The 23,466-nt window shown below is 35.4% G+C and overlaps 1 protein-coding gene across 2 annotated transcripts; it reads left to right on the top strand.

The window, feature by feature from the left end:
- The first annotated feature begins 5,020 nt into the window (after positions 1-5,020).
- On the top strand, positions 5,021-23,044 carry wscd1b (WSC domain containing 1b). Of its 2 annotated transcripts, none has more exons than XM_052566659.1 (9): positions 5,021-5,268; positions 16,849-17,399; positions 17,485-17,599; positions 18,033-18,217; positions 18,980-19,101; positions 19,511-19,682; positions 19,755-19,919; positions 20,103-20,303; positions 21,086-23,044. In XM_052566659.1, the coding sequence occupies exons 2-9, from the start codon at positions 17,000-17,002 to the stop codon at positions 21,436-21,438; spliced, it is 1,713 nt and encodes a 570-aa protein (XP_052422619.1). In that variant the 5' UTR covers positions 5,021-5,268; positions 16,849-16,999; the 3' UTR covers positions 21,439-23,044. The 2 variants fall into 2 exon arrangements, with proteins under 2 accessions (XP_052422619.1, XP_052422618.1); XM_052566658.1 differs by lacking the exon at positions 5,021-5,268 and adding an exon at positions 11,924-12,294.
- The last annotated feature ends 422 nt before the right edge of the window (positions 23,045-23,466 follow it).

Genomic DNA, 23,466 nt, shown 5'->3' on the forward strand with positions numbered 1-23,466 from the left:
AGATTGCCTGAAATGCAAGTTACTTGATATCACAAGGCCTATGGACAAAGCACAGTTTACGTAAATGTGGAGGGTTTACAGGAATAGTTTAATCTATCAACTAATACATTTTTTTATTAATTAGAGTCACGAAAGAAAAAGCTAAAATTATGAGAAACAGAAACTAATCCATCCCTTAGGCATTTTTTAACTCCAAACCTTTGCTTCTGGCTAATATACAAGTCCTCTTATACATAATAATGCTTTCACCAGTGAAAAAAAAAAAATGTATTCATTTAAATCAGGAGAGAAATAATTGATCAAACACTGTTTACAAGGGGGGAAAGAATGTCTAAAACAATTCTAAACAAATATGTTGGTGTATTTGGGAGATGACAAAAGGGAATGGATTTTAAAATCAAAACATTATAAACAGTGATGTTTTTTTATCAGCTGTCTGATGGCACCCATTCACTACAAAGGATCCATAGGTCAGTACATATTCGGCTATTTTTCATTTTAGAGTGTACTGTTCCTTTAAATGTAAAGGGCTCCTCCTCAAATAAATGTGTTTACATTAAATATTGATCCGAGTTTGAATTATTTTATAATTTTAGTCAATCATGATTGAGTATCCCAGAGAAACGTATAATAAATGCTTTTTTGTGATATATATCTATATATATCTATATCTATATCTATATATCTATATTCCAATTATTTTATTTACTGAACACTGAGATTTAAAAAAATATGAAGTAGGCACAACAGGTAAATATAATCTCAGGTGCTGCTCCTCTTCATCACTCATTGGATTTTTCATCTGTTATGGATGACTTTAGTCTCAACATCTGTCTAAATGCTGTATAATGTCAGAAACCAGCGTTACAGGGTTGGATGTGGCTACTTCTTGGAGATAACAGAGGTCATACATTACCCCCATATGGCTCATGCACAAATCTCACATGTGGATTATCTGTTCTGCTTGTCATAACATTGGATTTATGAGCTATAATCAATCAGTAGCTGCTATCAGAGGACCCAGGTTCCTCTTCTTTCATGGCTAAAATGGAATATGTGATCGATGGCTTCACTAAGATGAAAAAACTACAACAACAGAGCAGACGATACCATATCTTTTCTCCTGGGGTTTCAGCTACGTGTCCAGCCAAACTGCTGTAAACATACAGCAGAAATTATTTATTCTTTTTGTTCTTGAACTAAAAACTGAACAAAAGAATTCAGAAAAGAACACAGCATCTGCATATCAAAATTATGTTCATTTGTAATTTGGTTTATTCTGTTCTTACTTGAATGCATTCTATTAAACATTGCTTTCTTGTTCCAAGTAATGAATTTCTGTAGTAATGTAATCACTTAATTGAAGTGCACATAGTATAGTATCAGTAAATCAATATAACACTGACAAGAGTGTGTGCATGTCAGCGAGTTCATATGCCATTTCACTGGTGTTCATCTTCTACATTGTCCTCAATATGAGGCCATAAATCAGAGAGAACAGGTCTGTCAGGTGGTTGTGTCATGTCTATGTCATTCAATCCTCTGATCCAAGGTCACAGTCGAAGCAGCCAAGAAGAACAAGTGCAGAATTGAAATGGAGATGCTTGAGGTCTGATTCACACTCAAGAGTATAACGATTGGATTCACTTTCACTGGCAAAATGACCACACTTTTACTGTCATATAAAAGGGATAGTTTAGCAAAAAATGAATGAGATTTCAGAAGGTGGGATTTCAGTGTATTTCATAAGCTGGTTGCAACCCAGTCTCTTTGGAATAATGTGACATGTTGACATTTCTGATATTACAAGTTTTGTATGCATTTCACAGTTTTCAAAAGTGTAATGTCTAATTTATGGATGATTTACCAAAAATGCGTGGCAGTGGCAGTTAGGAGATGAATGTCTGGTGTCTGGTGAGTGGCACTAAAAGGTTAATGAGGGGTTTGAAAATAATTAGGAGTTGAACGACTTCTGATTTTTTAAGTCAACTTTTATGTGATGAGAGTCGAGACGAAGTCAACTAGCCGCTGATGACGTCATTAATGAACAAATAAGTCTGGAGCTGTGACAAACACCTTGTGCACAGCTATGGCATATGACACAGCGCTGCGCACATGGCTATTTTTTCCTATAACAGCTCAATTTGACCAGTTCTTTTGCCTTTAAATTCATTTTCTCACAGATTTCTGCTCGTTCTAAATCAGATACAGATAAAGTAGCACAGTAATCATGACATTCATATGAATGCATTAGTGAGACCGATTGCGATTCTTTGTGCGTGATGTATGAGCAGCGCATTCGATTAGAATGGTGATTAACTTACCTGTACAATAAGCTGTTTAAAACGTGCAGTCTACCATTCAATTTGGAGCATCTAGTAATATAATCACACGTCTTGTGAAGTGCTTTCAGAGTATGTATTTATTTGTCATTTTAACTGTTTGGAAACGGAGCGTAAACGTGGAAGCCCTTCAAAGATTACTTATCCCGTTGTGCCTTCTAGGACCAGCAACTAGTCGACGTCAAGCTTAAAGCGTTGTGGCAGAGCATTGAAGTCGACTAGTCAATGCATCCTCTAAAAATAAATTACCTAAAACTTGCTGAAGCAACCGTGTGAATTTTAGCTAGATTCCACAAGTCTTTTACCTAATTTATTGTGATTTGTTTATTACCAGGTGAGCTACTGAGCAAGTTTACGTCAGAAAAACCATACATATAGAGCTGGTTATGTGATGCAAATGTCAGAATGTATTGGTTTAAATCATGCACTATTGATGTTGTGACATCAAGAACCACGTGAAAATAAGTAATTGTTAATCAATAATCTGCCCCTATAATCATAATTTGTGTGAACAAAAATAAACGTTTTTGGTGTTGTACTGCCAACAGAGTCCATTTCAACTGGAAACTGCAATAAATTGTAAGTTTTTGGAGCTTTACAAAAATGTGCTGTAAGTAGAGGTATGTTTTCCAAATGAGCTTAGATTGGTTTATTCACAACACAGCATTACTGCAGTCTTATTGCGTAACTAGACTAATGTTTTTTGGGTGAACTACTCCTTTATCACATCTGAAATGTCTCCTCATTTTACACTCAGCATTTGTTGATTGCCCACAGTGCTGTATATATGGATCATTTCACAGCAGATTTTCCACAGCTTTGGCACTACATTCATAACTTTTTACACGTCGATAATCACTTGCATAAGCAGCTCTGTGACGGCTCATGGCACCCAGTGACATCACTGCCAATCATTTGTCTTTCACTAAAGTGAGACAGTATGAATGCCACACGCCTGGGGATCTCAAGCCGTCAAACTAATTTCTTAATTACAGAATGAAGTGCACTCATGCGCAGAGCTGTTCTCATGCCACTTCATTATTGAACTAAGCCAATTAAACTCAGAAAGGCAGGAGCAAACAATTACAATTTCCCCATCACAACTGTAAACCAGTCATGTGCTCTCTCATTACTGTCCCAGCTCCCAAAAACACCCTGTGCCAGCCTAATGTGGTTTAAAGTCAAGACAAGGCAATTTTACCCTTGACGGCATCAAACAGAATGGTGGAGAAATAAAATGGCGGTGATAACATGCTTATACCTACATTGTGCAAAACTCACAAAAAAATTTTTTATACAGATGATTGAAGTTTCCTATTTTTTTATCTTGCTTTAGTTAAATTATATTTATATTATCTCACATTTATATTAGTTAAATTATCACACAAGTTAGTCTTCAACTGTCCAGGAAGTATATTGTTTTTAAGCATGAGTATTAACCTTTTAGCACCAGTCATCAGAGATTTCATTTCCAAACTGCCACAATATGTAAAACAACAAAAAAACACTGCAACATTTACTTACATTTGTCTTTATGAAAATGGAACATGCTTTTATTGTTGCTCACTGGATATTTTGAAAGTACTGCAAAACATACAGGAAGTGAAATAATATAATTAGCTATTTCCAGTGACCCAATGTTTCTACTAAAATGCATTTTAACCATGAAAAAGAAATCCTTTATCTTTAAGAACTGTCTGATGTAAAGAAAGTGATCGATTCTGTTTTGGGCCTCCATTACGTTGACATTCTCTCCCCATCTAATTCAATTTCAGATTCTAACTGTACCAGGAAAGAACTTCGATTACCTAAATGACTGGTATTTAATCGTCTGCCACACACCAGTTATACCTGACAGATGAACTGTCTGTACAATCAGACCTCATCTTACTTTATAAGATGAGGTCTTATAAAGACCCCCCCCACCCCAACACACACACACAAACAAATCTTCACAGTAGATGCTTTATTTCATTTCCGTCTGTAGTCTAAAATAAATTCACCATTTCTGCTGGTCTGAAGATAGTCTAGGAAAAATATAGCATCAAAACAAAAACAAGGGGATAAAAGATTGAAACTGAAAATGACAGACTTTCCCCCCATTGTCTCTAAACAGAATCGTCTGGAAAACACTTGAGCCTTTTATCTCTCCAGCCAAGAGTACGCCACCAGCACAACGAAGCTTACTGTTTTCATACCACTAATCTCAAATAGAAGACTTGATTGGGTGTTAAACACATTGTCAACAATGAATTTCATTCTGTTCCACAGAAAACAGCTTATGGATTTGGCACAGCATGAGGTTGCGCAAATAAGTGACAGGATGAAGTTTTTAGAAGAGCATTCCTTTAAGAAATTCACGTTCAAGAAACAAGAAATTCTAATTAAAGTCATCAAATCATTTGAAAAAGTAAGCTGATGCCCAAAGATATTAGAAATCACCTTGGCTCTGGGTGTTTTGTTTACTTGCTTGACTTTAAAATGACATATTTTGTTTGTATGCCTGTATTTCCCAGGAGCCCACATGAAATGTCAGGTTTGATTTTTTTTAAATGCCGCAGAGATAAAGGGCTGCTTGTATTGGATTCAACTAGAAGTGGCCAAAGGCCTCAGCCGGCTCTATTGTATGTTCATTTGAATTCCAGGCCACTATTTTCTACAAGCCTCTGTGTGTGTGTGTGTGTGTGTGTATAGAAGAACCTGAGGCTTCTCCTCAGGAGCATAAAACGCAGTCTGAGCATGACTGCCATCCAGATGAGACAGAGACACATACAGCAGGACCCCTCAGAGCACAAAGAGGGATCTTTCTTATGCATAAGGCAGTCTGTCTGAAGAGCGAGTCCAAAACACAAATGATGAACTTTACAATGCCACAGAACCTGCACTTTTGGAAGTCATTCTTTCCCCTGAATTCATGAGGACAAAGGTCAGTCTTCTCTCTTCTCTCCACAGGTTTGAGCTCCGGAGAACATCTCTGAATCTGTAAAGATAAATCCCTTTATCTTTTTCTAAGTATATTTTGTCTGACTGCAGGTTTAAAACAAACCACTGACTCTAAATATCACAAAAACAATAGAAAACCACTAATAAAAAACTGAAATCTTAAATACAAGCTAATGATCAAACTACAATGCAATAAGAACTAATAGCTGGCCTTAACATATTCAATTAATATCTGTGTATCATTGATGCATATGATTCACTAAAAAGAACCAGCGAGTCAATAGAGCACACTGGTTCTTTACACATATTATTCAAAAAAAAAAAACTGCCACCAGGAATCGAACTACATGTTGAATCATGTCAGATTTTGTGAACAAATATAGCTGTGTATTCAGTAGTGCACTGACAAATAAGTGGTTCAGGAAAATCGGAGTATTTTACTATGGTGATTGCCAAACCAACCCCAGCACTCTGCTATTGGATGTGTTGCAATACATTATGCTTCGTTTATATGTTCACTCCAGATATCAAATTAATATTTGTGATGACATTGTCTTAGATGACAATCATTCAGATTCACTTTTTGTGGAGATAAATCTCACTAATGCAAAAGAAATTATAGGAGGAGTGATTTATCGCCCCCCCTGACTCTGACCTTGATGTTTTCGAGGATAAACTGGAGGACATATTATTCTCCATAAACAAAAAAAAAACTAAGATTTTGTCATACTTGGGGACTTCAATATTGATGTCTCCAAAGATGACGTTGTAAAAAGGTTCTTCGTAAATGCCTTGCATTCATTTTCTTTCTTTTGTACCATAAATCAATCTACCAGAGTAACGCCCTCCACTAGGACAGTTATTGACAATATCATCACAAACATTCAAAATACTAGACTAGAATCTGGAGTCTTGTTATCTGATATTACTGACCATTTTACGATTGTATTGTTTCAAGATCTTGCAAATAAGAATGAATTACCAAACAAAATTAAAGTAATTAATGAGGGAACCCTGAAACTACGGAGTGAAAATTTACATGCTAAAACATGGAAAGCAGTTTATGACTGCAACAATCCTGATACTGCTTATGACAACTTGATAAATAAAATTACAAACTCTGTTGTACTATCCCTGAAACGAACGCCGGACACCGCGCAACTGGTCTCAACCCCTGGCTCACAAAGGGTATTTTAAAATCTATTACCCATAAAAATAAGCTTTATAAACGTTTCTTAAAAAATTCAAGTGCTATGAACAAGGAAATATATACTAGTTACAGGAATAAATTTACTAATATAATAAGGAAAAGTAAAATAACTATTATACATACCTCATAAAAGAATCACAGGGTGACTCTAAGGGGTCCTGGAAAGTGCTAAATGAAGTCCTTAACAAAAGAAAAAACAACTCTGTGCTTCCAAATGCTGTGGGCTTACCCTCAAATTTGGGTAAGAAATATACGCATGACATTAATTTAGCAGATAATTTTAATAATTACTTTAACTCTATTGGGGAAAAACTCTAACAAAATAGTTCAACCTCAGGTTATCACTTTCAACCATTATTTACGGGGCTCTTATGCAAATTATTTTTTTATGAAACCAACTAATTGTGATAAAGTCTATAAAATAATTATAAATTTACGACGTTCGTACACTGCTGGTGAGGATGAAATTTGTGGTAAAATTCTGAAAGCCATAGCATTTAATATCATGGAGCCATTGACTTATTGTATTAATCTCTCTCTGCCTGCTGGAATTGTACCAAAAAGGACAAAAATTGCCAGAATTATACCAGTGTTCAAATCTGGGGATAAAAATGATATGTGCAATTATCATCCTATATCAATCTTGCCCACAATTTCTTAGGTTTTAGAGAGAGTAGTGTACAACAGGCTATATGACTACTTTGATAAAATTAAATATTATTGCTTCTTCTCAATATGGTTTTAGGAAAAAAAGAACCACATGCATGGCGGTACTTGATCTGATAGAAAAGATCAATGATGCCATTGATAAAGGCGATTGCGGTATTGGTATTTTTTTAGATTTATCTAAGGCATTTGATACTATTGATTTTGACATCCTACTGAATAAATTACACCATTATGGAGTTAGAGGATTAGCCCTTAGCCGGTTCAGAAGTTATTTATTTTGTAGACAGCAGTATGTAAGTATCAATGAACAAATTTCAGTAAGTAAACCCATTAAATGTGGAGTCCCTCAGGGATCCATTTTAGGCCCTCTTCTTTTAATATATATCAATGATTTTGAAAATTCCACAATGGCTTTAAATAGGTTTTGTTTGCTGATGACACAAACTTATGTCACATAAGAGTCCAGATGAAATGGAAGAAACAATAAATAGAGAGCTCAGAAATGTTGCTATCTGGTTTCGGTGCAATAAATTATCTCTTAACATAAACAAGACAAACTTCATCGGATTTCATTCAAAACAAAATCTATTGGTAAATAAGCATGTCTGTCTTAAAATAAATGAACAAATTATTGAAAGAGTAAACCACTAAATTTATCGGAATCTTTATTGATGAATGTCTACAATTAAAATCTCATATTGATCAGTTAATAAAAAAAATTATCAAAATATGTTGAACTATTTTTCAAAATAAGGAATTTTCTCCCACAGTCAGCACTTGTCATCTTATATAAAACCTTATTTGAGTCCCATATAAACTATTGCAATGTCATATGGTGTAACACTTTTACTAGCTACCAGAAAAAAACTTTACAGAAATAAATTATACGGGTATTAACGTGGTCTGAGCCAAATACCCCTTCGCGTCCATTGTTTCATCGCCTTGGTCTATTAAGACTTACTGAATAGAATACTTTTCATAATGCCTGTGTGATATTCCAGGTTGTTCATAAATTAAATTACAGATTGTGTGAACTTTGTCCCAATCAGCCGACCCCAGATTACATTTCACACAATGGAAAAACATTGAATTACTGGTAAAATAAGACCATTGCTCGAGCCTAAGTTTAGTCTGTAGAGGACTGCAGATTTGGAACGGACTTGAGGAAAAACTTAAATTGTTGCATTCTGTCTCCATTTTCAAGAAAATTTTTAATGAAAAACTGCTTTTAACATATACTTTTTGATCATTATGAAAGTGTTATATTTGTGCTTGAATTATCTGTTTGTTGTAGTGCTTGTGTCTTGTTGTATTTATATTTATTTGTGTCTATTTATTGAGTTTTTTGTCTTTGTATGTTATATGTTGTATGGTATTATTGGGCATCCTCCTAAAAGCTTTTAATAGATTTTTTGGGGTCTCCCCTTTTTTTCACACATAAACCTTTCTATAACTATTGTAATTTTTTCTTTAAAATTATGACGTGTGTGAAATAAATAAATAAATAAATAAATAAAAATATATATGCCAGCAGTCTGAAGTGTAATTCAGTGCTGTAATTTAATAGCATTTTCTTCATTGCTGGTCTGTTCATTAGCAAGTTTGGTGCTTCCCAATAACAGACCCTCATTAAAGAATGAAAAGCTTTATTCACAATTTTCTTTTACTTTGTTTGCAGACAGACTTGAGCACTCAAAAGATGGTTCATTCTGACAAAACATCTACATGAAGGCTGTCTTCCGTAGTGGGATTTATGCATAAAAACTGACACAAAAAGAAAAAGACTGAATAGTGCATTTAATAACAGTCCATGGCCCAACAAAAGCTCTTTTCTCAGGGTTGCTGGGTGAAAAATAAAGCAACAGAAAATGATTAAAACATGGTGATCACATTGTCACTTAAGGCCTTTGGATGAATTACAGTAAATTTCTATGTATTTTTCTGAACCTGGTAAATGTAACAGTTCTGAAGTGGAGCTTTGTTTACAGATATTTTATTTCATCTATTTAGTAGGAAACTTCTAAACCTTTAAAGACTTTATGTCATTATCTATTACCTCATAAGTTTATACCCACGGTGCCGTCAATTTGATTCTGCAAGCAACGATGTACCAGTTCTAGTGCTGTGGCAAAAGTTTGAGCAAGACATGCTAACCGTTCTGTTTTTGGCTGCACAAAGGAGCACAGAACAATATTTTACCCAGTCTCAGAAAAGACCACAGAGCAGTGAATTTATTGACTTATTTACTGTATATTGCTGCTGCCACACAGATCTAAAATAAATGTGATTTATTCCCAGCGGTTTGCCTTCACAGACATAACTGACTGTTTTTGTAACGTGTGTGTCTTTAACGTAAACTTGATTGTGAAGGAGAACTTAGTTTAATACTCACATGCTGTGACAGCCGCTTTCCGTCCATGTGCTTCAGATGTGCGCACTCAGAAAACCCTATATCAGAAGATAAACTTGTATGGTGTAAAATGCATGATTTCAGCGCGATAAACATAATAATCCGAATGAAAACAGATGTTTTAAGCAGGTCAGTGCTGAACTGGCACAGCTCTATTCTGGAAAAGTGGGAGGGGGACAGCAGCTCATTTGCATTTAAAGAGACAGGAACGAGAAACAGCGTGTTTCTGCTTCCACTCAAAACAGGAATTTACTAAATGATCTGTGGGGTATTTTGAGCTGAAACTTCACAGACACATTCTGGGGACACAAGAGTCTTTTATTACATAATGTAAAAAGGGACAAAATATGTCTCCTTTAAAACATATTGTTTTTACAGATATAATAAACAACTTAAAATTAATAGGTTTATATTCAAGATTCAAGATTTGTATTCGTCACATACACAGCATATATAACCAATAGTGAAATGTGAGAATTGTTTTTATTATACTTCTCCATATATCTTATATTTCATTTTTTAGATGTATGCAATTCAATGCTTTATTGTACTTCTTTCTCTAAAGCGGTTTTGTACTGTACCTTTTTTTTCAGATTTTGTTTTCAAACAAACATTTGTAGTGTCGTGATTCACCTCATAGCTGGTTATGGCTTATAAAGTTTTAAAGGAGAGTTCTTTAAAATCCTTAAGGGAAAATAATATATTAATGGAAAAAAATCTTCCAGAAATAATGCTACTGAAAAAGTGCACTAAAGCACTCTGTTGTGCATTTATGTTCAACTAGAAGGCTTCATTGTCCAATCAGCATCCAAGACAGGGACTCTTGTGTATGAATTCATTCACATAGATTATAACAATTGGAATAAGGTTTACACATCTATGAATAAGGGTAAATTAGCAACTTTGAAAGCCTAAGTCAACAATACATATTCAGCAAATTCAGGTTTTCATAATTTCTGATGTTTAAAAATCGAGTTTAATATTTTCACCAAGGTCTAAGCCTTGAGAAGTGCATAGAAAATGTGTCTTGCATGTCTGAACATTAATTCTGGTGATGGATTGTGAAAGTCACATCAGCTGCTGTTTTTCAAACACCTTAAGAAAATAAAACAGTCGCAAAAAAAAGAGAATGTGGAAGTCAGACAGAAAAAGAAAGACAGACAATTCAGGTGTATATGGCTGACATCAGAGAGATGTGCAGGGCAGATGATTGTATCTGCAGCTTGTGCCTGGAGCCCTTAAATGTGCGGTTATCAAGAGATTTTAATCTGTTTTTCTCCATTGGGCCAAGCCACCAGGACCAAATGGAATCAATTGGTCGATTGGTCCCTGACCTTGAACATAAGTGCAATATAATTACTTGAAAACATTGCACACTGTTCTGCAGTCAGTTTTCCTGAGGGACAAATCTCAAAAACAATGAGAGAATGTGCTCCTCTCCTGTCTCCACAAAAACCAAGCCTCTGTCCTGCTCAGCGGCAGCGCAGATAGTGCCAGATCTCTGGAGCCAAAGGATCCCAAAAGCCCAGCATTAGTGGACCACAGTCTCCCTCACTGATGTATTACAGATTTCCATAGCAAATAACCAATGTCCAAATAAAAAACCAATGTATTCTCTGTTAGCCTGAGAACAGAATCCAGATATGGTTTAAAAAAAAAAAAAGTTGGCTAAGAGCTTAGAAATGGTTTTGAAAGCCTGTGATTAAATCACCATTAATCAAACTGTGTAATGCTGTACAAAGAGGCATTTTGAGAGCTTGAAGTGTTTGAGTGGGAGGAAAAATGCAGAAAGAGAAGGGAAAAAAATAATAAAATAGCATTTTTCATAAAGGATTTTGACACCATTATAATACATTAATCATGATTAATTAAGGGCCATACAAACTATAACACAACAAATTCTTATTATATAAATAAATAAATATTAACTGTTTGCAATGAGAATTTGTTGGAAATGTGTTTTGTTGTTGCCTGACAATGCTATATATATATTTTTTTTTTTTCTCAAAAATGGTAATAAAACAGGTTTAATTTTCCTTATGCAAAATATCATTTGAGGTTGGGATGAAATATGACAAGTTTTCAACAGGTTTTGGGAGATTCAAACTCGAATCATTTGCTACAAATGCAGGAAAAAAACGTAATTACACAAATTAATGTTTTAAATAATCATTCACCATTATAATCTTATAGCCTAGTTACTGATCGTAAAAGACATTAGTATTAAGTTAAATCAAGCAAGTTGGCTTTTTATAGTAATTTGGTGTCTGTTCTGGTGCTGGCAGAGAGTATGGGTCCCTACTGATTGTGTAAAGCCTGACACATCAGCGTCTGCTCTGTAATGAGCTCAGCTAATCGAAGTGGTTCAGTCCGTGTTTTACAATTTGCCAGAGAACAACAACCCCGTTTTAATTCGGTGAATATTCTTCACGACGCTCTCTCATTTCTCTTCAATGACTTAAAAAGGACATAAAGACACAAAAAAGTCGTCCAAAAGCTGCAGAAGATTTAGGAACAGATAAAGTAGTTAAACGTGCGATGAAAACATTCTTTTGTAATCGAAGGTAGAGTTGAGCAGCGGTGAAGAGAAAAGCCGGCGAGTATTTCCAGTCAGAAATCACCGGGCTCGCGACAGTGAAGCGCGTGTCCGAGCGCAGGAGACGCGCAGATCCGCGTCCGTCAGAACCGCACCTGATCTGAGGCAACACCGTAACATAAAGGTAAACGAGTCTTATCTTAGTATATACTCTAATAACCTCTGATGTGTACCTGGACGCAGCCTTATGCATAATCTCCTGTCAAATATCGTACTGTATTCGTTAAAGAAACATATGGAAGTCTCGGTATCATTAAGTTGGCTTGAGAGAGCCAACTTACTGATATTGTATTTAAACTTCTTATTATTATTATTCTTCTGAGACTAAAACTGTTGACTGCTACTCCTCCTAGAGCTTTAACTCTACAAACTCCAAACTCAGCCCAGCTCTTCAGACTGATCTGAAGTTAGTTGCTATATCTTTTTAGACTGATCGGACTTATACTTTTCATAAAACTGAAGATTAAAAATCATAAAAATCCCATAGACTTGCATTGAAAAGCCTCTGCTCATCTGAACATTCCGTGAACTCCAACTGTCAAAAATTCAAATCTAAACACACTGAAGCCCATTAGACTCAATCAGACTAACCTATGTACTATTACTAACCCATTCAAACTCATTCAAACTCATCTATCTATCTATATTCAAACTCTATCTATCTATCTATCTATCTATCTATCTATCTATCTATCTATCTATCAAACTCATCTATCTATATTAAAACTAATATATCTATCTATCTATAATCAAACTCATCTATCTATAATCAAACTCATCTATCTATCTATCTATCTATCTATCTATCTATCTATATTCAAACTCATCTATCTATCTATATTAAAACTAATCTATCTATCTATCTATCTATCTATCTATCTATCTATCTATCTATCAAACTTATCTATCTATATTAAAACTAATCTATCTATCTATCTATCTATCTATCTATCTATCTATCTATCTATCTATCTATCATCAAACTCATCTATCTATCTATCTATCTATCTATCTATCTATCTATCTATATTCAAACTCATCTATCTATCTATCTATATTCAAACTCATCTATCTATCTATCTATCTATATTCAAACTCATCTATCTATCTATCTATCTATCTATCTATCTATCTATCTATCTATCTATCTATTCAAACTTATCTATCTATCTATCTATCTATCTATCTATCTATCTATCTATCTATCTATCTATCTATCTATCTATCCTAACAACATGCTAGTCATGCTAAAAATCATGCTAGCAACATGCTAGTCGCATGCTTATCATGCTAAAATCATGCTAGCAACATGCTAATCATGCTAAAATCATGCTAGCAACATGCTAATCATGCTAAAATCATGCTAGTCGCATGCTAATCATGCTAAAATCATGCTAAAATCATGCTAGCAACATGCTAATCATGCTAAAATCATGCTAACAACATGCTAGTCGCCTGCTAATCATGCTAAAATCATGCTAGCAACATGCTAATCATGCTAAAATCATGCTAGCAACATGCTAGTCGTATGCTAATCATGCTAAAATCATGCTAGCAACATGCTAATCATGCTAAAATCATGCTAGCAACATGCTAGTCGCATGCTAATCATGCTAAAATCATGCTAGCCACATGGTAATCATGCTAAAATCATGCTAGCAACATGCTAATCATGCTAAAATCATGCTAGCAACATGCTAGTCGCATGCTAATCATGCTAAAATCATGCTAGCAACATGCTAGTCGCATGCTAATCATGCTAAAATCATAATAGCAACATGCTAATCATGCTAAAATCATGCTAGCAACATGCTAGTCGCATGCTAGTCATGCTAGAGACATGCTAGCAACATGCTAATCATGCTGAAATCATGCTAGCAACATGCTAGTCGCATGGTAATCATGCTAAAATCATGCTAGCAACATGCTAATCATGCTAAAATCATGCTAGCAACATGCTAGTCGCATGCTAATAATGCTAAAATCATGCTAGCAACATGCTAATCATGCTAAAATCATGCTAGCAACATGCTAGTCGCATGCTAATCATGCTAGCAACATGCTACTCATGCTAAAATCATGTTAGCAACATGCTAGTCGCATGCTAATCATGCTAAAATCATGCTAGCAACATGCTAATCATGCTAGCAACATGCTAGTCGCATGCTAATCATGCTAAAAACATGCTAGCAACATGCTAATCATGCTAAAATAATGCTAGCAACATGCTAATCATGCTAAAATCATGTTAGCAACATGCTAGTAGTAATGCTAATCATGCTAAAATCATGCTAGCAACATGCTAGTCATGCTAGAGATATGCTAGCAACATGCTAATCATGCTAAAATCATGCTAGCAACATGCTAATCATGCTAAAATCATGCTAGCAACATGTTAGTCGCATACTAATCATGCTAAAATCATGCTAGCAACATGCTAATCATGCTAAGTACATGCTTGTCACATGGTAGTCACTTGCTTGTAATGCTAGCAATATGTTAATCACTGTCATTTTTATACTTCTTAAACTTTTAAATCTTTTTAAACTTTTAAACTTTTCACATTTTCAAACTTTTCAAACTTTTCAAACTTTCTAAACTTTCTAAACTTTTCAAACTTTCTGGTCAGGCTTTCTCAAGCCAACTTAAAGTTTGTCTTGACGAACTTTTTTATCTAGTTTTGTTTGATATTATCCGTTAACTTAATGGTGTATTTTGCTCATAGGAATAAGGTCAGGTCAGTTAACTCAAACTTAAATGAACAAAAGTCTATGTAAACTAAAGAAGCTTTTCGTGAAACTCAATACTGTAGCCTATAAGAGATGTTTTAACTACATTGAGATTAGTTTCTTTTCAGATGATTGACAGTTTGCGCTTGGAAAGTTTTATAGATGAATAAAAGAACATTGGCTCGGGTTTGTGGTCATAACTTTGCTTCTTTTTAACAGTAAAATGTATTTTAAATGAACATGTAGGGTACTTTTTTCTTTTGCAGACTGTAAATATTCAACTTATTCTCTAGTCTGAATAATAGGCTGAATTTTATAATAAACAGACGTATAGCTCTGCAGGGATAAACAAACCCATAGCACAAGACTAAAATAGGCTATAGATAATATCTAAATACACAGAGTGAGGTGTTAAGCAAATAGCATAAAGGGACAGACCCAATCAGAATGAGCTAAAAGAAGAAAACTGTCATATAATGTGCTGATATAAAAACAATGTTTTGGACGTTGACCATCAGATTCCCATCAAGAAGAGAAAGGTTTTTCAATCAGCAAGTTAATGGCTGCACAATCGAATGCAGAAATATAACACTAGTCTACAAACAAGTGCTATTTTCCTGGAGAATCCTCTTGGCACAAAGACCGTTTTCCACAGATTCAACACGACGAACTGTCCAGCATTTCAGAGCGGATGATGAATTTAAACAAGCAGTGCCATATGTTGTTTGCTTCCCTGTTAGTCCTGATGGAAATCTGGAAAATATTAGGAGATAATGCTGTCAAAATGATTGATCCTCTAATAGTTGTTACACCCTTTAAGGAATATAAAGGGACATTCTTGGTTTAATAAAAGTTAAGCTCAATTGACAGCATTTGTGGCACAATATTGGTTTCACTCAAAAAAATAAAAAATAAAAATGAGACACTTAAAATGGAAGTCAATGGGGAATGAATTTAAAACAGAAATGTGATGTTTATGATGTTATGAAAGCTATTCTTCTACTAAAGCTTTTAAATAGTGATTTTTACACTCCTTTTAGGGTTTGGTGTTTATGGTGTTGTCATTTTAATATATATATAAAAATTTAAATCGAACAAGTTGTGATTTTTACACTAAAATCAAGCTAAAATATCAATTGTTTTCGCTATACTATTGCAATTTAGTAATAACATTTACATTAGTGTCAACATTTACAGTACGTTATTGATTTCCATTGTGCCTCACTGTAACTCTGATATTTCCGTAGTAGAAAATAATTTTTTTCTGGTAATAAACATTGAGCTTGTATTGACCTTGGGGTTAAACTAATCAAATACTGCAGCAGTAGAATCAGATTTGAGATCTTTTCAGTTGCAAAGTTACTAAGACTCCGGCAAAACAACTTATTTCCTCCGACACATTACTTTATTAGCTTTACTATACACTGATGAATCTGGACATCTTCTTTCTGTCTGCAATATGAATGAGCTCTGTGATCTGTGACATGAAGTTTAGCAGGATGGACAGCTGTCCCCTCCAACGGGCAGAAATTTCTTCCAACCCATCACTCCGACGGACAGACAGCTCACGTCCCATAAACCACCATGAAGACCAAGACACACAGACAATTCAGCGATTCCTTCTGTAGATGTTTTCATGCCTCAGAAACACTATGTTTTAGCTAGCAGGTTCTCTTCAGTTTTGTTGTTTTTTCCAAACATGTTTAGTAAATCAAAAGGGAAAATTATAATTGGACTCAAATCGATTCATCACAAACAGCTCATTAGCCCCAAAGGGCTGAAGCCTCTTCTAGGTCACAACAAGCCTTCTGAGCATCTACAGAAAAATAAAAGGGGTTCACTTATTTTTCGATGTTACCTGTAAATGGCTAGAATCTAAAAGGGAACATTGGTTTATTTAATAGTTTTATCCTATATTCAATCCTGACAGGCATTTCTATTTATTTTAGGTCCTGTGAACTCATGATGCTGTAGACACCAGGAGCTAAATCTCTAAAGGATGGAGATCAGGATGTTGCCTAGAATACACAATCTTGTATTTATTTGTACTGTGTAAGTATAAAGAATTGCTTGACCTTCATCTGAATGGTCTGAACCAGGATGGCCAAGCCGTTCTACAGACTTCAGCACTTTTTAAGGCGGGCTCAGTTGCTTCTGTTTTTTCTGGGTGTGGCTTACATCATGGCAGGAAGCGTGTTACTGCTTCAGCGCTCCAGTGTGCTAACATTTCAGAGAGAAACGGATACAGCGGCGCTACCTTCACAACCAGCGCCATCTAGATCCCTGGAGCTACCTGCTGCCAGGTGGTTGTACAGAAGGAAAGCCATCCAAGTGATGGAGAACCAACCTCTTGATCAGACAGACAGCAGAAAGGACCAAAACCACTTGATCTCTCGTAATCTGGAGATCAGGCATTTGAGACACCACTGGTTCCATGACGATACAGAACAGAAAAGCTCTTCTGAACATAATCTGTCACACAAGAAAGCCAGACACAAAGGTAAGCATTTATAAAATAACCATATTAAATTTGATTTTTTTTTTTTATAGTTATTCTAAATTGTTTCTGAATCATCCTTAACAAGGGACCTACGTCGGATGTTTTATAAACAATGAAACGGAGCACGCACTCGGCGGGACCATTCTTTATGATTTCCGCAAAATGACCAGCGCCTTGTGTCAGGACACCTGCTCTGAGAGGTAATGTCTTAAAGAAGGTACACTGAGTGAATAAAAGAAAGCCTGTTCTTTTTAGAAGAATGCGTTCAGTGTTTATCCACAGAAGCAGGTGGCAGAATGTGAGCTGGCTGACGTGACTGACCTGGAGTTCATCCAGAGACTCACAGTCAGCAAGAGAAAGAGTGTTAAAAATACATAAATACTAAAGCCATTTCAAATACAGAAACGCCATTTTAAAATTATTTTGAAGAATGTGGTTTACTTAACAGTTGATGATTCCCTTTGACTTCTAATGGAATTGGAAAGGGATCATCAGCTGTACGGTCACCAACATTCTTTAAAATATTTATCAGAAAGAAAGAAACTCCTACAATTCGAGAGTAAATGAGGGCTTTTGAGAGTAAATGACCACTTTTGAGTGAACCATGCTTTGAAGGCTGTGTGCTCTTGGCAGTGGGTTCCGGTATGCTGGGCTGGAGTATGGAGCGGAGTGTCACTGTGGAAATCGGGTCTGTGCCCGCCGCGCTCGGGGTGAAGACTGTAATCTGGATTGCCGTGGAGAGAAGGGATCCCGCTGTGGAGGTGTGGGACGCATGTCTGTTTACAGAGTTGAGGATCAACATCCAGGACAGAGGAGATGTGAGTCATATTAAAACAGAAATATTACAAACATGAGCTTGATTCTGCATGAACAGGCCACACACATATGTAAAAATATACAGAGGAGTCTTATATATGTAAGTGTATTTCTTAAAAGTGTGCTTTGAATGATTAAAAAATTTGTTCAATGTTACTACACTTTTATATAGTTATCCTAAGTTTAAATTAAACAGATTTTATTTAAAATATATAAGTAATGTAATAGTTATAAGTAAGTTTTCCCAAATGCCCTAATTAGCACCAACAATTAAATAGACCTTAAGTTGTCAGATAAAGTAGCAGAAGTGTTTTAGAACTGCATTGCTTCAAGTGTGCTATGATTGCTTTACATACAATTTTAGTGGATTTTTATATATACACTATCACTAAATTCTATTTGGATTTTCATGCAAAATAGCACTAATAGCACATGATTGGATTATTCATACATGTTTAGATTAGATTCACAATTTAACAGTAAGTATACTTTTAGCATAAAGTACCTGAAGTGGTATATTTGCTACTAATGGCATAGTAATAGTGTACTTGACACCATGAAACATGTACAAAATTAGTGTGCGAAAATCAAGCACTTTACTGTAAATGCATTACGAAAGTGTACTGAAGTAATCTGCATTTTACTGCATTCCTGGGGAGAGAAGGTGAGCACTGCTCTTGTTGTAACTTCATGTAGCATTTGCTGAATACACTGAGGTTCACCTGAGGCTTTGGGTAAGACGACTTCTGTTCAATGTTTCTCAGACAGAACTGTGCACTACCACGGCTGTTACAAGAAGCCACAGAACTCTACCGCTGACTTCCTGTTCCAGACCCCTGGCCCGACACACACGCCTCAGCAGTGTATCGAGACCTGTACAGATCAGGTTCAGTTCACAAATGCTTGTATCCATCCATTCAAATGTGTTTTCTTAATGGTGATCATTAGACTAGAAAAGTAATGTGCATTATGAATAATACTTGTACTACTAGTTCTATTATTCAAATACAAATATAATTAAACATTTTTTTTGTTGAAAAAATTAAGTATACAATTAATAATAAAAGAGATTATTTAAAGCATACATTATTATTTATTGTTTTGTTATTAATAGTAATAAAAATAATCATCATTAATATTATTGGGGCCGAGCATCAATGGTGCATAGCTTTTAATCCACACTTAATTCACACTATATTTATCTAGACTAGAAGAACATAATTTGGCTGACCATCACTACTCATTACACTTTCATTTCCATTCCTTCACTTGGAAATTGTGTGTGACCTTATCAGGACCTGCCATTGGCCTTTCTGAGAGGGCAGGACTGTTTCTGCAGCCATGTCCCATTTCTCTTCACGATCCAGATGAGTGAACAGGAATACATGTGTGAGAAGAGCAACCAAACAAACCATAGCTCTCCTTATGACCTCGACTACTACTGGGTGTACAGCACTCCTGTGCTAGGTAATCTACAGCATGCAAACTTTACAGCTCTTTAAGAACTAATGCTGCAACCGAACACATCTGTTCTTTCAGATGCAGCGTGCAAAGAAAGGACATTTCTGCCCCAGAAGTCGAGCACTCTTGTAGCCCTTTCCAGCTTTCCAGGGGCAGGAAACACCTGGGTACGTCACCTGATTGAACTCGCAACTGGATTCTACACCGGCAGCTATTACTTCGATGGATCTCTGTACAACAAAGGTAAAAGTCCACTAATAACATTTAAACATTTATCGCTTTCAGCTGTGAGATTTATGAGGAGGCTTTTAGGTCTTGTCCAAGAAAAAGAAGATCAAAACTGACATCTCTTAAACATCTCAATTGTCAGTCCTTGATTGGAAAGCATATAGAGACTGGGCTCACTCTTCTCTCACATCTCTGCAGGTTTTAAAGGAGAGAAGGATTACTGGCAGAGCGGGAGAGTCATCTGCGTCAAGACTCATGAAAGCGGCCAGCGAGAGATCGAAATGTTCAACTCGGCCATCCTGCTGATGAGAAACCCCTATCGTTCTCTAATGGCAGAGTTCAACCGCAAGTGTGCCGGACACCTGGGCTACGCGTCAGATGTTCACTGGAGGAGCAAAGGTGCAAATGATGAAACACCATTAGTTTCAGCCTTATTCAAACATAGTCAAACTGTTTAGAGCAATGGGTCTTAACCAGTGGCCTTCAGCAAACTTCTTGGCTGCAAGATAACTTATATAAGATGATGATTTATGATAAGATAAAAAAGCAATCCAAATTATGTATACATATATTTCTACCCCTCAACAACAATTTTTGTCTTTGAAAAAACAAGATTCCGACTGTCTTGTATAACTGACAGCCTAATTTTTGTTAAAGTGTGGTTTACAGACCTGGTAAATTTCCTAAAATCCTGTAGGCATAGATGTAATATGTTGTTGTTGCTTTTACATATATTTATTAATTCAGTGTTGTTACATTTAGTAAATATTATGTTAAAATACCAAATATTTGTATATTTTCATATACTGTATATTAATATTCTGTTATTAAATATACATCATTCTGCAAATTTCAAACAACTAAAAGATCATATAAATTCATTGGTTTAAAAGAATGGAATTAATATTCATTGTTTATTGAAGAATTATATTCAGCTCTTAAAACGTTTGCAATCCTAAATCACATAAACTAGTTTCTCTTTATTAATGTTTATGTTTTTATGCATTATTATTATTATTATTATTATTATATAGCCATAATAATATATAAATCACAAAACTGTGCAGCCAAGATTGTGTAATGCTTTTTCAATTAGATTTTTTCCCAAGCTATGCAGTCCTATGATTAAGCTTGTGGGAGATGCTAGTTTAGTTTTACAGTGATGCTTTTCTTCTTCACAGAGTGGTCAGAGTTTGTGGACAGCTATTCGTCCTGGTGGGTGTCTCACGCTCTCTCCTGGTTGCGGTTTGCCCACTGTCTGCTGGTGGTACACTTTGAAAATCTCCAAAAAGATCTAACCTCTCAGTTAAAGACCATCACCGCTTTCCTGAACACCAGCATTCCTGAGGAAAGACTTCTGTGCACAGAGAGCAACAGAGACGGCCATTTTAAACGCTCTGGATCACGCAGCCTGACCTTTGACCCCTTCACCCCAGAAATGAGAGCTCGTATAGATGAATACATCCGCACAGTTGATAAAGCTCTCAGAGATAGAAACCTCGATGGCCTACCACAGGAGTACATGCCCAGGTGAGAATTCGTGAATGCAGGTGGTGCCCTCTGCTGGAGGGAGGACACAGAAACACAAAGTGCCTGAGTAAAACACAACTGCTGTCTGTCATTTTATTTGTGCTTTATGTTTGTGGTTGTGTTGTCACCAGTTTGATGGCATTGTGATGACTTTGTCTAGTCAGTACGTTTTATCATTAAACCAATCAATTCTCATAGTATCAGTTTCAGTCCATTTTAATATTATCCTTAAGTAGATTACACTACCCTAAAGCATTTCAGGTGCCTTTATACTTAAAATCCAAAGTGTTTTTAATTTGAAACCGTGTTTCTGATGTGCATTTGGCATCTCAGGGTCAAAGCGTCTTGAGTGGACAAAGATGCATTCATTCCAGAGAGATGAATCAGGGAAAAATGTTTCCTCGTGATCAATCTTGTTCTTGTGTGTTTGTGTCCTTCTGTTATTTTATTACTACAATGAATCAAAAGCATAAATCTGAAGGCTTACAGCATGGGCATGATCTTAATTAGTGAACCTCAGATAGATAAAAATCGACCAAGAAAGAGCCCTACATAAGGGCTGGACATTCATTTGTACACAAAACCACAGTCATTAAAAGAGAAAATACCATTTTCAGCAGGGCTTTGACTGGATAATGCATCTTTTGATGAACTACTACTACTCTTCTTTCTCCAAAGTGGCAATTAAGAGGACTAACATTTGAAAAATGTTTCATTTTGCAGGCTACTAAAGGATGGTAGCATGCTGTGATGTTTCTAAAATTTTACATAATTAGTTGGTACATTAGTCCTTTAGATTTGAGTGCTTCAGAAATGATAATTAGTGCTTAATGTCACTGGAGGCTGAAACAAAAATGCTGCGCCTGCAGAATTACTCGGTGCATGACAGGTTTTTCAAATGACAGGCTGTAACCACTAGCTACACTTAAAGGCAAACCTAAAAATCTGTTCACAGAGGACCGGCATGCTCATGATCTTTGTAAACATACCAGATGATTCTTTTTGTTCTCAAAGTTGCAAACCTAGCATCTTGATTAAGCTACATACAAATGCTATAATCAGTTAAATAGAAGAATTATTGCCATGATTATTGAATTTTTTTTTTTATAAAAAGCTGTACATTTAACATGTAACAGGTTTTGAAAACTGAAAATCACAAACAGAATTATAAAATGTGCAACCCATCTTAAAAACAGATGAGAGTGCAATTTTAACAACTGGTACTGATGCAACATCTTATTTCATCGTCTGGATCTGAGTCATATATTGAGAAAAAACAACTCCATGAACCTGAAGTTCACTGAGTTGAGAAGGACTTTTTCTTGGCTCTCTATTAGCAGCTCAACAGTTCAATGCATAAAAGAACAGCAGTCATTTAAACTGTAGCAGAACATCCAGCTTTCATTCACAGAAGCACTTCAATCACAAAGCTCAGTCAAACAATAAAAATAAAGCTTTTTTTTTATAACTATTATTAATAGCATCTATCTATCTATTAATCATTTAAATTATTGAAATTATTTGAAAACATGTTATGTTTAAAAATGACCATTTGTTTACAAAATATATGCAAGCGTACTGTGCACGCATATATTTTGTATATACATTTATATATGTATATTCTTATATTTTTTATTATACATATATTTAATATACGAACAGTTTCTTAAAGGTATACATGCATGTGTTTGTATTTATATATACACATAATAAATATACACAGTACACATACATAATGCAAACAAAAAAGTTTATTTTGGATGTGATTAATCGTGATTAATCGTTGACAGCACTAAATATAATACAATATTCATGATTTAACTTTCTATGAAAAACTAATAAACAAAACAGAATATAAGTCATTGTACATGGTACTAAGCTACTTTGAAAGGCTCTCAGTGAATAAGATGCTTTTTGCCGCCAGATGGTGTAATTATGACATCTACCAGCAGGGCTAACTGGGCCAAACCTTAAGCTCTCGAGATTTGCATATTAAAGTATGCATATCAAAAACAAAAGTTACACTGGAGCT

Source organism: Carassius gibelio, chromosome B10, assembly GCF_023724105.1.
Source record: "Carassius gibelio isolate Cgi1373 ecotype wild population from Czech Republic chromosome B10, carGib1.2-hapl.c, whole genome shotgun sequence".
Taxonomy (NCBI): Eukaryota; Metazoa; Chordata; class Actinopteri; order Cypriniformes; family Cyprinidae; genus Carassius; species Carassius gibelio.